Source organism: Haemaphysalis longicornis, unplaced genomic scaffold (genome assembly GCF_048455015.1).
Source record: "Haemaphysalis longicornis isolate Haplotype H1 unplaced genomic scaffold, Haemaphysalis longicornis Haplotype H1 scaffold_5, whole genome shotgun sequence".
Taxonomy (NCBI): Eukaryota; Metazoa; Arthropoda; class Arachnida; order Ixodida; family Ixodidae; genus Haemaphysalis; species Haemaphysalis longicornis.
Window position 1 is genome coordinate 11,380,505 of NW_027526385.1, and position 13,076 is coordinate 11,393,580.

A 13,076-nucleotide genomic window follows, 5' to 3' on the forward strand; every position below is an offset into this window, starting at 1 on the left:
CCAAACAAAATGCAACATTGGGGCCCATAACCTGGTTGTTTTTCGATTTATTTGTTGGTATAGCTCAGCACACAAACCTGTCGGTAGCACGTTTGAGTGCTGACAGGTAGCAGACCGCCATTGGTTAAGCGCGAGGCATGTCCATGCAATTTAAGTCGCTTAAGCTTGTTAGATTGACTTCAACCCAGTGATCATGTCCAACCTTGAAAGGAACAAAATCAGGCAGCATGATGACAAGGAACAAACTGTGTGAACAACTTTCTGGCTACTTGCTTTGGCTGAGTAATAGCGCAGAATATCTCAGTGCTAACTTCGTACTGAAGAACAAATCCAGCGTCCCTTCTGGATTCAGAGAAAGGCGAAAAGTAGCTGCATTGCATGGCGACAAAGAAGGTATGATCAAATTTTAATCGAAAAAACAACCAAAATGTTCCGGCTTGCACGAGCGGTGCATTTCTCGAGAAGCAGCACAGCTGGCGGCCCGTCTCCCTTCGTCGGAGATCCGGCTGTCGCACCTTACACGGATTTCCTAACTTCCGCTGAAAGTTCGCCATGGCTGGCAGGCCCGGATCGTTTCCTCCGCTGCTTGTCACATCTCTCCCAAAGTGGACAGCGTTAGCACGCGCTAAATCCCGCGGCAGCTGGCTTCGCGAACTCGGGTTGCGAATGAATTGTCTGTGCTCCCAAATTCAGGTGCGAACGCACGCGAACTGGCGAGGCGAACGAGAGATCAAGTCAAGAACGCAATCGCATAGAAGCCGGTTTCATCACGAGAGGGACCCAGGTTTGATTCTGACCACGGGAGGTTTTGTTTCCCTTGCTCCGTCTCTTTTAAAGGCGATAGTCTTTCTTGGGCTACTTAAACCCAAAAATTTTGGTCTGCCTGTATGTCTGTTTGTCTGTAGCTCGATTCAGCCACCCGGCCAAAGTAAAATAGGTATAGCGCAATAGTCTTATATACTCATCGCCAAATGTAAACGTCTAAGCCCGGGTTATATGTTCATAATTGTCAACTTTGTTGAACAAGAACAAGACATTACGCAAATATAAGACAGGAAATTAGTACACAAGGGATATTTACAGTGTTCCTTTATTAAGAAATTCATGACTGCTTGGTTTTTCGATAGCAAATGATATTCTACATCTACTGCAGAAAACCGCGGCCTCCTGGCGCCATATGAAAAAATCACGCGGCAACAGCAACGAAAGGTTCCACTAGTTAGGTTGCACGTTCTGCTTGGAACGCACGTGGAGCACGGCCACGCGGTTCTATAAACCTTGTAGTCGGCCGCCTCCATTCACGCGCGTCTCCGCCGTACTGCAGCGCTGGCATCGAGGAACCAGGCTTGTAGCAGTGGAACGCGGTAAATTCAAATCGCCTTGCGCAAACCTTTAGGGTGTTTACCTTGGGATGAGCGCGACGGTACAGGAGCACCATGAGAGGTGAGCGGGAAAGCAAAGCGGGGCATTTCCTTGGCGAATGTCTACAAAGACTATCGTCTTTTGACGACATTTGCAACGAAAAGAGCAGATACGCGGCCAATTTTTTGTTTGCTTGTTCCTGGCGGCGGCGGTCCTCTCATTCTTTTAGATGCAAAGCATCCCTTTCTCTCGGCTCCATCCTCCGTCGTCCGTCGTCCATCCATTTGCTGGCCCGGTTGTGCTGAGCTTGGAGCTTCGGTTTTTCTTCGTTCTTTTATTATTTATTTCCAACTTCTCGAACCCATGTGTGCCTGGGAAGGCGAGGTAGAATGGCTTTTGCACGCTATGGGCGTCAAATTTTTTTGCTAGGTTTAGTTATTCTGCTCAGTTAAAAAATTAACGAATATAAATACCACCCATATATTGATGCTTTGTCTCGAATATGTGTAATGTTTTCGTTTTGCTCTTCAATGTTGACAGGTATGAAGTGTGTTTACAGTTTCGGTGGTTTGGAAAAGTTTTCCTGTACAAACTTCGCCTTTAATATTTCAGGTTAACTTTGGCCGGGTGGATGATTCGAGTGACAGGGTGACAGACCAAACTTTTGTGGTTTAAGTAGCCCAAGGGGTATTGTCTTCAAAAAAGGAAAACTACTCGAGCCCCTCCCTACTCCTCACCCGATCTCTTGGTATACCAGAATAATTTCGAGGCCGATACAAAGCATAGGTTCAGTCCTTGCATTATTTATTTCGTGGAATTGAAGCATTACTTTTTTGAGACACCCGGCTAAATGCACAGGTACCTTCATCAGTTAGGTATTTACTCCTTGAGCATCCTCCTTTCGGCGTTTGGCTTTATGATCACCGGCTGTTCACCTGTGCAAAAGAGGAAAAACATACGGCATGACGTTATGTTGCGTTCAGCTGAGAGACTTACTATTATTGAAGTGTGTTTCGCTCTTAAGTTACCCAAGAAAGAGTTATCGTCTTTGAAACTGACAACGGCATTTCCTACAACGCGGGCTAGGTAACCGAACTGGTGCTCGCACGAAGCCCCAATTCGACTGAGGCGTGAGTGAGCTTTCGTCGCTGACACCCTCAGCACACGCGGGGAAGCTGGCCGCCTCGTACTGAAGCGAACTACTTAATGAGCCCTGCAAAAATAAAAAGACGCTGACCGGAATTGTTATTTTTGAGCTTTGGCTTTGAGCAGGGCGGCACTAAGTTGAGCGAGTCGCAGCTTTCCGTTTCCCAGCGCGAATAAAAAAGTGCGGGAAAAGCGTGTAGCAGGTACGGCGTCAGCGCCTTAGAAATGCTGTTAAAATGTTTTGTTGCTTACACATGATGACAATACAGTTCATTCTCTATCTGCCTGTCTGTTGCACAAGATGCGCACGCGTTCCATTATTGGCTTGAATGCTCCCCCATCATCCACTCTATCCATTCATTATCAGCATGCAATTGTCTATAGACAAAGCCCCCTCATGTAGAATTCAAACTGCTGCTATCATGCGCCGTCCGCACACATTATCAGCCAGCATATTTCCCCAGCCCCTTCGTTGACTGTTTCCTTTGTCTTCCCCTACCTATCATCACTTCCATTGGTAGCTACTGAATTGTCACTCCCCGCACCCTGTGGCTCGCCTTCTTTGGTTTTAAAGGAGCCATGAAGAGAAAATGCAAGTTGGTTTATTCGAAAGATTTCGTGTTTTATAGTGCCCCCACCGCTTGTCCGGATACAAACGATGCTTTATTCACTGAAAAATTAAACAATTTAAGTTAAAATTTTGGTTTTCCCGCTAAATCGTTTGTTTTCGGGGTCTGCAATGACATCACAGGAACCGACCGCTCTGCAGCCTAGAATACCTTCATTCACGCATCCGCCGTATAGGGTAGAGACACGTATACGCTGGCGCCGCCATTTTGGGTCGCTCGCTCGCCGCCGAAGCAAGTCATTGTGTCAAATCCGCGCTAAAATTATCGCCGCAACGCGGTTTACTGAAGAAGTTTGAATCATATTGTGTGTTTCGCGTTGCTAGGTCTCGTGGGAAACGAAAAGAACAACGTGTTGAGCACGTTGGCCCAATTGCGGCAGCACGGGAAGTTGAAAGGTTGTCTCCACCCTGTACAGCGGTGTTGGTTTGTTGCCGCGTTTCTTTATGTTACCAGAACCTAGATGGCGCCACCATACCGTGGCAAGCGTTTGGTTTGTTTTTGACCGTATTTAAACCTGGCTTGTACTTGTTCTGGAAGAAAATAATAGTTCTCTGAAACAGTGCTCGCTCGACAAATATGGTAACGTGAGACACCGTTTAATTGCTTGCGTCAATCGGCCACTGTCGTCTGAGACAACCCCAAGCCCCGTAGTGCTGTGCAGCTAAGCCAAGCATGCTGTGCGCAGTACGAACAGCAGTACGCATCAGTACTTCTATGTTTACATGTGCTTTCGTAACTTCCACTGTTTGTCCCATCATTGTTATTGCTTTCTAAAGAATGTGCCCTAAATTTAAGCGTAAATCACTCGTTCGGCTAGTTTGTAAGCTCTACCTAATTTGCGTCTGCTTCTGCCGGCCTCCGCCAATCGCAGAGCTGGCTCGAATGACATCATAGGTTGTGTTGCGGGAAATGAGCTGGTGAGTCGCATGGCCATTCCCTTTTTTTGGTGTCAGTATGATTCTAACGAGGCAATCTTTTGAATGAACCAAACTTGTGTTTTCTCTTCGTGGCTCCTTTAATCAGTTAGGATGTTCTCTATGCCACTTTGTTACCTTGTCCATGACATGTATTTCTTACGCCTGCAAGTTACAGCTCTCGGCGTTCTCTCCGTGGGTCTCTGAGCTGGCCTTAGTTCTCTATCAAGTGGCTTACTAGTAAGTCCCCACATTATGTCCTTCTTTAAACGCAGTAAATCAGGAATCGGCAACCGCAAGTGTCCGACGCAAACTGGCCCCTAGCATGTCGCCAGAACTCCGCCCCCCCCCCTCCTTCCGCGGTGACTTCCTGTCTGAAGGCCGACACTGCAACTTTGACCTAAAATGGGGTTTGATGGGAAACAAGAACAGAGATTGATCGCTTCCAGTTTGAATTGTCCCCTATCTTCACAGTTAGCCAGATTATTGTCAGTTGTCAAATATTGTCAATTCCCTGAATATTTTTCCTTTTACTGCAAAGCACCATCCTCTTCATCCTTCCCGCACCACCCCCCCCCCCCCCCCCGCACCCTCCGATTTGCCATCTGGCCCTCCGCAGTGTCAGGTCAGCTTCATGCAACTCGGCCCTCCACCTTGAACAGGTTGCCAACCCCAACACTATATAACCTCTGTAAACAAAATTTACTGGGTTCCTCTGGAATTTCATTTAAAGGCAGACTCACAGAGTCGTGCCTAAAGGGACTCTGCAACACTTCCGATAAACGCTTTCACTCCTTCGTTTGCGTCTGGAAGCACTGCGGAAACTATAATTACCGCCACCACGGAGCGGCACTCCGTGATTTGCTCGTAGCAGCACATGCGCCTTCCTTTTCTGCTTTTTTTGTGGCTTTCTTTTTAAGGTGGTTATCGAATGCGTTCATTACTGCAAGTGATTGCTGCAAAACCGCTTTGATGACGTAGTTATAGCGGTCAAAGAACGACAAGACCGGGAAATAGACATCTTGAAGTTATGTGGTGGGCGCAGAGCAGTAAGTTTTGGCAGAGGTACTTTGCGATCTCCTAACCTAAGTACAGGATGTGTTTGTTGACTACGTTCTCCAATCCTTTAACATTTCGAAAAAATTCGAGAAAAGTGTTGCAGGGTTCCCTTAAAAACTTGCCCAAAGGCTCACTGCTGATGCAAATACTCACATTGAAGGGCGAGCTGGAGGAACTCCAGAACAGGCAACAGAGTGGGCGCCTTCCTTGTCCTTCGAAGGGCATCAAGAAGAGTCTCCAGAGCAAGACAAGTGATGTTCTTCAATAAGTCGGGTACGCTGACCGTCGGTAGGTATCTCAAAGTGCACTTCAAAAGAAATAACAAGAAGACGCCATTAGGTACACATAGTCATTCTGTACGAACATTTGAGATTGAAGCGCTCTGTGGAAACAAAGCCAGCACAACTCAGGCGCATGAAAACCGGATTGTGATGGCTTATGTCCCATAACTACGGATTAATCGTGTTAGGTTAAAGGTGCAAAGGCTATTCTGTTAGAAAGCGCCAAAAAAAAAACAACTGCCCCGTTTGGCAGTTAGCCCACATAGGAAACAAAACCCCAGCTAAGCAAAATGAGGAGGAATAACTAAGCAAAAGCTATATATTTAAGATATTAGGATTTTATGGCTGCGTTGCACCGACTTCCCAGCTAATCGCACATACAAAATATGCATATTTTCTCTGACCGGAAGTTGAGCCCAAACTGGTCGGTGAACTCCCTTCGTGGCATTTACCCCTTCTTTCCTTCCTCGTCGTCGGTATAGGATTTCAGAACAAATATGTTTTGTGTGTGTTCCCGCCCCAGAAAAATGCCAAGCCCTTTTTAACTGACCCATCATAGGCAGAGAATTTAACCCAGTCATTATTTGCTATTATGGCTTATACGGCCAACTCTTACGTTCGAAGGGTAAATGATTCCATACATTTCTGTAGCCAAGGCCCAAGGGTACCTGGACTGAGGCAAACCCACCCCACCGAGTGACGGCTCAACCCCCACCATTTGCTCTAATAAACGTTTATTCTTTTTCTCTCTCTCCTGCTCTTTACAACAAGAAATGTACGTCTGTGAGGTATCGATACCGAAAGGAACAGCCAGAGTACAATCGTAAACGCATCGGGCTATCTTAAAACAAAAATAGCTCACTATACCACGGCTCACTACATCTTCCACCATGAAACGAGCTAGCTACTGCTAGTCTTAAAAGTAAATAAGTAAATGTAGGTTTACTTCAAGGTATTTCGGCTTCAGCGATATATTTTGTGAGGAAAACATACTTACCACACCCGAAGACAGCAGTAAGGCCGATATCTCGTTACGCTGTGTGCAATACAAAAAGAGGAGACATTGCCAATCAGTAAGCTTCAAACATCGGCGTTTAAAGCGTTGGAGCACCATATTCGCTATGGACAATGTTATGTTCAAACATGAATAGTTACTCACGCGCAGATGACCCCTTTGATTGCAGGCGGTGAATGCTAGATGGGCGCACTGCACAGAAAGCATAGGCCGTAGTTACAACGGAAATCTCTCTCTCTCTCTCTCTCTCTCTCTCTCTCTCTCTCTCTCTCTCTCTCTCTCTCTCTCTCTCTCTCTCTCTCTCTCTCTCTCTCTCTCTCTCTCTCTCTCTCTCTCTCTCTCTCTCTCTCTCGCTCTCTCTCTCTCTCTCTCTCTCTCGCTCCTTCTGAGCTTGCGTGAGTGTGTATGTGTGTTTAAAGCGCAATGATACACAATAGGACTGTAGCATTGCGCTCCAACTCATGTAATTCATTAGTTGACTAGTTAAAGGAAGTATAGAGCTCTAGTCTTTTCGTAAAGGGCGAAGGAAAAGCAACTGCCATGTGCCCCTATCGGCCACTGCACCAACTACACTAGTGACGACGCACTTTTTTTACTGTGTTCAGTTTAGGTGTCACTGATTAGATAGTTAATATCGAAATTTTCTTCATTCATGTGCTGGTTGCACGAGTTAAACAAGCTACAATCTGGGAAATTTTGGTCCCTATACCTCTCAGTACGTCAGCAAACCCCCCGGGAGGACGGTGCTACGAAAACGCTAACTTCGAGCGCGCTTTCGCTTTTAAGAACTTTCCGTGCGTATGTCAGTAACACATGAGTCATAGCCTTAGCATTGGAGTCTTTTTTTTTTCTGAAAGAGTAATACCACAATATTATCACTTCTTTTGGTCACCCTTTAAGTGTTTGGGGTTGTAATCTGACCACCCATGGCTCTTCAACGTGCATTGCAACGTTGTACAAATAGACGCATTTGCACTTCCCCTGCGGCAGAGGTGCCTACGGCAGGGAATTGTTCCGACGACCTCGGCCAAATTACCACACCCAAGCCACCGCTCAACTATAGCGAGAAGGCGATAAATTGCAGATATAAGTATAGGCTCATCCTCTGCATGCCCCTTCTGCCTAATCATAATAGAAATACTTTCGGTGATGTCTTCGCTGGCCGTCGCGCTGTTTGCTGCATATTCTTGAATTCATTTTTTTTTAACTTGTCACGCAGTCATTTTGGTGTGCGTGTGACCTGCTTCCGTTTTGAGATTTTGATTTGTATTCGCGCAGGCTTCAATTACGAAGACACTCACTTCAAACGCTTCATAAAACTTTCACAGCTCTGCAATCATGACAAAAAATGTTTACAGTTCGTGGAGCAGAAATTCGAAATATAACATATCAATTTATCGATATTGCCAATAACTATTCATTGCATAAAGTCTAACAAGCTTCTTCCGCAATAGTGACTTATCCTACTGTGTTTGGTTCCCGCACAAACATTTTTATGGCACGGAGGCTTGCAACTTAAAAGTGTTCGAGTTGTGAGCGGGTCTACTGTTTCAAAAGTGCTAACGAAGTAAAAGACACAAAATTTACCTACCTTTTGCATCTGGGTCCTTTGGGGATCACTAACGCTTACATTCAGTGTACCTCGACATTGATCTGGCGTATAGAGTCTTCTAGGCTCTGCTGTCCGTTCTTGCTGATTGTGTGTCATTTGCTTTAGTGTTGCGAACAGTTGATGGGCAGCTGAAAAACCCATCAGATATTGTTAGTGGCACTTCAAAGCGTATTCTCCGGAATGCTACAAAGTGTAGCTGTTATACTATCAGACGTGTGGCAAACCAATCGTTATCTCTTTCTTTCGCCGCAGTGGCTGCCACTTTTTTAGAAGCTCGAGGCTGACGCCTTTATTCTGCAATTAACCATTGCGAGGGGAGTCAGAATTGCCGTAAATATTTCTGACGAAGTTAATAACGTCTTCCGATCACAAACAATGCCACAGAGGGTGTTATCCTGATGTCCTTATGTTTTGTTCCTTGCGTAAGTACCAAAACGAAGTATCCATGTCTTATTTCCGGAATAAGGCCGTGCGCGGCTGTCTTGTTTCTACGCAAAACAGATGTATCATTTGCCTCCCGGATCATTCTGCTTTATTTGACAATGCTCACGATCGAATGTTCCTTTTCTTGGTTGTGACGACAGATAAATTTAAATACCAGCCCAGAAAACACCCTGGCCGTTCATTTCCTTGCAGTATTCTGTGCACATACATTTGCTAGGTTGTGTCTTCACCCCAAGCTTGCTAACAATTTATTTAAGGCCAAGGGATCGTCCTATTATCCCTCAAATGTTGCTTCCTTTCTTGCTATAGTTATTCTCGCCTTAAGAGAGCAGTAAAAGCACCCAGGAGCAGTGCTCTCTGGTGGAGAAAAGGAAGAAAAGAAATTGGCCGCCTATCTGCTTGCTTGATTGCAAACCTCGTCGTAGGCCGATAGTCGCTCGCGACCTCTGGCACGTAACCCGCTTTCCGCCATTTGCTATCACCCCTCAAGCTCTTCCTCTTCCTGTCTCACTCCTCTTTGGATCAATTTATTAATTGTGGGGTTTAACGCGCCGATACTTGACAGGCGATGAGGCGCGCTGTACTTGAGGGCTCCGGAATAATTTTGACCACCTGGGGATGTTTAACGTGCCCAGAAATCTCGAACACACGGACGTTTTCGCTTTTCGCCTCCAGCAGAAAAGCGGACGTCGCGGCCGGGAATCGATCCCGTGTCTTCATGCCCAGCTGCACAACGACTTAGCCACTGAGCCACTGCGGTGGGTCTCTCTTGATTAATTGAACGAATGGCTGTTCCATGCAATTCAATTTTCCCGCCTTCGCACTGCTCGCGCGCCTTCTTCTGAGGAAGCGCGCATGCTTTTCTTCGTCTATTCTTTCTTGTCCTGCCTGGAATATCAAGAGCGGGAGTTATGTTCTTTTTGTGCTTGTTTCAGGCTCCCACGTGCTAGCCTTTCTGTGTAACTTATAAGGTGCATTTTTGATTTCTTCCGCGGCCAGTTTATTTCGCTTACTGGCGTAACAGTCAACCCGACATGTATTCCTAACTAAAAAGACATGGAAACGTCCGGTTAAGTATATGTATTTTACCTCAAATGTGTCTTACCTTTTCCGTGCGCTAAATAACAGGAACATGTATAACCAATGCCTGCGGTTCCAGGAGTTTCGAGCGGTCCTGCTTATATAAACCTCTATGTATTCTAATAACTTTTGGCCGGACGGCTAAGTCAAGGCACAGAGGAGATATTTTTTGCTACAACTGGTTATTTTGCTGTTAGTATTGGTTGTCATAGAGGCACAGTATTCGTCGTGGCATTATCACCACCCTTGTACCGTATTCGTTGCATTCTTGCATTGTATACTGTTGTACTCTTTTTTCCGAGATATAGCAGAGGGGAATAGCTAACTCAATTAGGCGCAGGCGAGGGGAACGAATAAACAGATTTTACCACCGCAGATAGCTCATTGATGGTAAAGGGCTCATCCACCATCACAGCATTCATGGTAGGAAGCCACTCAGTCAACTGCCCGGTAATCAGAGAAGGGCTCTGGGAAGCACTGACTTTTATACAATACTCTTCCGCAGCATCTACTTCACTGACTCTACACTTGAGGGCTACTGAAGAAAAATTTCACCATCTTCCCGTAGGGGAACCCTGAATAGTATGCGAAGCAGCCATGGGGTCGACTCAAGTTCCCATTAGTTTTCAGTTCAATCGCGGCGTTGCGGGAGGCGAATGATAGGAGCGGACCGCGCGCGGGCGTCATTTATACCGCGAAGCTACAGTAGCGCTCCCCGCGGAGTATGCAGTGGCTACCGTCGCGTCTCTAATCCTAAGCTGCTTCGCATTATCGCGCGCGGAGCCGCAGGTGTTGCCATTCATTGCGCAATCCCGGAGAGGAGAGGAGCGTCGGAGAGGAAAGGAGGAATCCCGGAGAGGAGAGGAGCGTTGGAGAGGAGAGAGAGGAGGAAGGCCTCGCATACTACTCAGGGTTCTCCTATGAGAAGATGACGACGGTGGTTGAACGCGACGCTATCTCGTGATGGATTCTTTGGTTGGCCAATCCCTAGGGGCATCCTGCCACAATCGTCATCAGCGGTGCCTGGCCAGGCATGCACAGTGGAGGTGTGGTACTAAGGGTTCCACTACGGGAAGATGACGACGTTGGTTGAACGTGAAGCTATCTCGTCATGGCTTCTTTGGTTGGACAATCCTTAGGGGCATCCGGCCACAATCATCATCAGCGGTGCCTGGCCAGGCATGCGCAGTGGGGGTGTGGACTCCGCACAACGGCGTCCACACAACGGCGGAGGGAACAGGCTCGACCATAAGCTGCTTCGCATCTAAACAGGGTGAATCTGACTCGGTGGGGCTCTCAGGCTGCGGAACACCTGTCATATGCATGTCAGTGGCTTGCGTGGATCTAATCTTGAACGAAACTGGGCCCAGCAGTTTTTGGCAAGCGTGGTCACGTGCTTCTGAACTCGCTTCTGCGCGCGCCTGGAAGCTCGGGTGTCGTCTGGCAGTAGGGTGTTTCTAGCCCGGCGCTCGGCTCTCCGGCGAATAGCGCGAAGATGTCCATAGTCGCCATCAAATGTAGACCGTGGCTTTCGAAGTAGACCTTGCGTGTTGAACCTGATTTGGCCCGTCCAATGGCAACTGCGCGCTCCTCGCTTCTTGATAAGGCACCAGCATTATCTTCTAATAGGTGTTGGTAGGTGTCCCAATTCACACAGTATAACTTCCGCTTGGAGGTTCCTCCACAAATTTCTTCAATTATTGTGTATGTGGGCACATCGTCGCTACCAAAACTTTCAATATCGGAATGCCAGGACACGGACGGCAGCAGGGAAGCAGAGGCCATAGTGACATCCAACACACTTGAAGTTTTGCAGCGGAAAGATATGGGGTATCCAGTGTTTAACACGTCCAGGCCCGCTTCGCTGGCAGCACGGAGTAAACTGCTTTCCATTGACGTAGTCTGGTGCTGCTCCAAGCTGGATGGTGTGCGTTGAAATCACCTGTGAGCAAGTACGGGAGAGGTGTAGTGGCCAAAATGCCTTCCAGGAGCTTCGTGTTGAATTTTTGCCCTCGTTGGGACGTACCAGGTTAATATAGTGAAGGTTGCACGGACCCGCCGCGGTGTCTCACTGGCTAAGGCGTTGCGCTTCTGAGCACGAGGTCGCGGGTTCGATTCCTGGCCGCGGCGGCCGCTTTTGTGATGAAGGCGAAAAGCAGAAACACCCGTGTGTACGAGATTTCAGCGCACGTTGAAGATCCCGAAGTGGTCAAAATTAATCCGGAGCCCTCAACTACGGCGCGCCTCATCGCCTGCGCTGCGTCGGCGCATAAAACCCTAAAATCAATCAAGGTTGCATGGTCATGCTTCATTGTTGCTGTAATGTATTCGCGCGATGCGTCTTGTGCGACATTGTGGAGCACAAAGGTCAAGTCCTGACGAATTCCAAGTAGCACTCTGCTCTGGACGGAGTGTACCCCGACAGACGAACATCCGATCGCAGGCGGGATTCGGAATGGCAATGACTGAGAATATATGCTTGTTAACTAGCTGCCGGAGGTCGCACAAGCGGGAGTTCAGACCACAGGCATTCTACTGAAACACAGTTGCCCGATTTCAAAGAGTTTGCATGGGCACTGATTCGGTGTTCGCGAGATGGTTTACAGCCATTCCCGTAAGAGTGGAGTGATGGTGCTTAGGAGGGTTATAATAGCTTGAGCCGCAGGAGAAGAATAAGGCGCTATTGAACCGCACAGCTTCACTGAGCGTAAAAAACTGAGGAGCTTGAGTTTGCCGACAGCTCTCTGTTGGACCGACCCATACGCATTTGGTTCGAGCGTTTCCAGGCAGGCTGCTGTGGGCCTGCGGCCCGAGCAGGACTTTGAGGAAGTTGGTCTGACGACTGCGGTTGTAGCCGCGGAAAGTCAATAATGTCAAAGTTAATGTCCTCAGATACTGGCCTGACCTGGCTCCTCTGTGTGAACCTTGCTCACGTTTCGCTTCCCATGGCCTTTTTATAGATAAAACCCGCCGCTTTCACAACCTTGTAGTCAACATTGTTCTCGCTCTTGTACCTATAGATGCATTTCACTTGCGGGTACGTAGGGCAGCAAGCGAAATCGGCTTGGTGAATTTTGCCACAGTTTGCCCATAGCTTTTCAGCAGACTTACATGCCGCAAGTTCATGATCTCCCCCACAGCGCACGCAAAGCAAATTGCGGGTACATAGCGCTGCGATGTGGCCGAAGCGCGGACAGCGGGTGCACTGTGTCGGTTTTTTCCGAATAGTCGCACACTTGGTATCGAGTGTAGCCCAAGATGACATAGCCTCGTCTTGTGTCAGCAGCAAATACAATTTGCACTACCTCCGAGGTTCCCAAACACCGCGCTGATCACACTGGTGTTCGCTGCCGCAAGTTCTCATGACGTTCAGAAACAGAAATGTCCTGTGGCACTCCTTTGATGACTCCACGAGCACACTTCTCTAGACGGGGGTCGTAGGTGCACACAGGTATGTCTCTAGTGGCAGTTATCTTCAGGACGTGTTCCGTAGCAGCAGTGTTTCTTGTATCGATAGCGTGTAGGCTTCGCCTA

At 47.6% G+C, this 13,076-nt stretch overlaps 1 protein-coding gene across 1 annotated transcript in view; it reads right to left on the minus strand.

The window, feature by feature from the left end:
• Positions 1-2,162: 2,162 nt before the first annotated feature.
• LOC144139044 (uncharacterized) overlaps positions 2,163-13,076 on the minus strand; it is a 67,699-nt gene continuing 56,785 nt past the window's right edge. Inside the window, exons 7-11 of the mRNA XM_077671534.1 lie at positions 7,998-8,146; positions 6,551-6,598; positions 6,389-6,427; positions 5,264-5,417; positions 2,163-2,297 (exon numbers count right to left, since the gene is read on the minus strand). Coding sequence (XP_077527660.1) covers positions 2,242-2,297; positions 5,264-5,417; positions 6,389-6,427; positions 6,551-6,598; positions 7,998-8,146 — 446 coding nt within the window. The 3' untranslated portion in view covers positions 2,163-2,241. The remainder of the gene's footprint in view (positions 2,298-5,263; positions 5,418-6,388; positions 6,428-6,550; positions 6,599-7,997; positions 8,147-13,076) is intronic.